Here is a 2,298-nt window from a genome sequence, read left to right as displayed (position 1 = left end):
ATGGAAACTCATATTCACACAAATTTACTGATTTAAGTTCTTTCGGCCAGTCCCAAGCCTGGCAAAGTTTCCCTGAAGGTAACCTGTAAATTACGGATATCATTTGTTACCGACAATGACTGCAGAAGTAAACGGACAGGCTCTAACTAATGCGGTCTTATATATCAAAAATAAAAAAAAAACTTGTTCAATAAATGAAGTACAAGACTTGATATCAATCCTAAGATTATAAAATTCTTAGACCGAGTTAAGTAATAGATCCGATAGTTAAACTGATGTTATACTTACTGTTTCGAAAGGGTTAATAGACGATGAGATTGCACATCTTCTTTTAGTAGATGAAAGATATTGAAATGACTTTTTAAGTTTGTAGATGACATAGTCGTTGCAAAAGGTAACTCTAATGAGAAGTTTTGCGCGGACTTTGTTGTAATCACAATCATTAAAAAAACTCCATCAAAAATGCAAGTTTTCGTCAAAACAAAAGTATTTATTATTGAGATGGCTGCACATAATATAAAACAATAAATTTTCGAGTTGTAGTGACTAAGAACTCATGCTTTGGATAAAATTTGCAAAAACCATGTCTAGTGGAATCATTCTCTACACTTGCTCACTCTCACTGCAATGGCTGCCGCGAGCCCAGCACCTTTACCACTACCATCTTCGGCCAAAATTAATCGAAACTGCAGATGATCAGAACTCAGTACACTGAACAGCCAAAAAATTAACTTTACTTACCAATTTATTAGGAGCACGCTCAGCGATTATGTCCTCCAACCAAGTTTTCATACGAGGATGATGCTTGTAAAGTGAACCATCAATAGCAATAGTTATATCTTCCTCATCCATGCGATTTAACATAATAGCTGTGGTGATAGAGACCAGTTTAGCGGCTCGATATGATGTCAACGCTGAAACAAACTGAATGGTAGCCAAATCGTCGTCATCGTAATGACGTTGCTCATAACCGAAATCGCTAAGAATTTGTTTGATTCGGTGCTGTTGACCGTCAATAGTGTCTCTGTAATGACGAGAAAGTTGAAAAGTGTTTGATATTAGCTTCTTGGTTGATTACTGTTCGATGAGTGAAATTAAATCTGAAGTGAAATTCCATTCGAGCGGGAAAAGTTCGGGCGGCGCTTTTGTCAGAAAAAGTTTTTTGTCCCGAAGCGTTTCAAGAACGGTTCGGACTAATTCTCCAAGGTAATTCCCACTGATGTATTTCTCGAACCTGTTTGAAATACAACAACGTCATTGTTCAGCGTCTATCGCTAACCTATAACCCAAAATACTAACGTAAACGACGTAGCCAGCAATGATCTCAAATCTAGCGAACGATCAAATTCAGTTTTAAGGAAATCTAACGAACCATTATCGCCAAATGCTCCCCATTCAATATTAATGATGACATGATGTTCGTTGTGACGCTCTGTTTCCCAATGCTGAACACGGTCAGCGCGCTCAACATAACAGGCATTACTTCCCGTGCCCAGGACAATACCGATTCGTGTTCGATTATCTATACGTGCGCCCTCGACCTACATGGAAATCGTTATTTGAATCATGGATTTCGTAAATCACGTTCGCCCCTTACCAATGTTCCTGTTGTATCGTTCAATATAGCCATCACCTCAATATGATTGTGTCCGTACTTTTCTAACGACTGTTGCAATAATTTAACAACGTCCATGTTAACAACATCCGGACAATTAAATGTTTTAGTCCATGTGACCAGGTAACCAGAATCTAACGAGTGATGCGACATTGGAAATGAAAATGTGAAGCCCAAGGGTAGTGGCACATCTTCTAAATCCTGTTCAGAGACAAAGTCCACTAGACATTCAGCTAGAAAATCAAATAACTTTAGGCCAGAGCCAGTTCTCAATTCGTCTGGTATGTGGTAACGTTTAACTTCCTCGCGAATAACGTTCCCATGTTCCAATTGCAATAGGATCGCTCGGAAATTGGTACCACCTAAATCCAATGCCAAAAATTGACCGTCTTCTACAAAATTTATTTAAATTTGACGAAACGGTCGAAGGACTTTCTGTGAAATAAGAACCTGTTCCATTGGGCAATTCCGGTATGTATGTGTTTTCCATTTGCAGTGAGGATGGCTGTTCGGTTAGAGCTAAATTCACTTCATTGGTAAATGTTTCGTCAACCTTTTCGGTTTTTTCTTTGGTCAGAATCAACTGCTGAAGGATATTCATGATCTGAAATAGATCAATCAAAACTCCATAAATTCGGCTATGGCTTTGTTGCGTATCAGTATACGCAACTTATAGTAACTTT

At 38.4% G+C, this 2,298-nt stretch overlaps 1 protein-coding gene across 1 annotated transcript; it reads right to left on the bottom strand.

Moving 5' to 3' along the window:
* Positions 1-465: 465 nt before the first annotated feature.
* On the bottom strand, positions 466-2,246 carry LOC119083460 (hexokinase type 2-like). The gene is made up of 6 exons (XM_037193182.1): positions 2,066-2,246; positions 1,598-2,007; positions 1,300-1,541; positions 1,079-1,234; positions 742-1,024; positions 466-686 (listed from the first exon to the last, which is right to left on the bottom strand). The coding sequence occupies exons 1-6, from the start codon at positions 2,214-2,216 to the stop codon at positions 597-599; spliced, it is 1,332 nt and encodes a 443-aa protein (XP_037049077.1). The 5' UTR covers positions 2,217-2,246; the 3' UTR covers positions 466-596.
* Between the last annotated feature and the right edge of the window lie 52 nt (positions 2,247-2,298).

Source organism: Bradysia coprophila, unplaced genomic scaffold (genome assembly GCF_014529535.1).
Source record: "Bradysia coprophila strain Holo2 unplaced genomic scaffold, BU_Bcop_v1 contig_674, whole genome shotgun sequence".
Taxonomy (NCBI): Eukaryota; Metazoa; Arthropoda; class Insecta; order Diptera; family Sciaridae; genus Bradysia; species Bradysia coprophila.
Note: the sequence above shows the minus strand (reverse complement) of the source record. Positions and strands in the feature narration are given on the sequence as shown.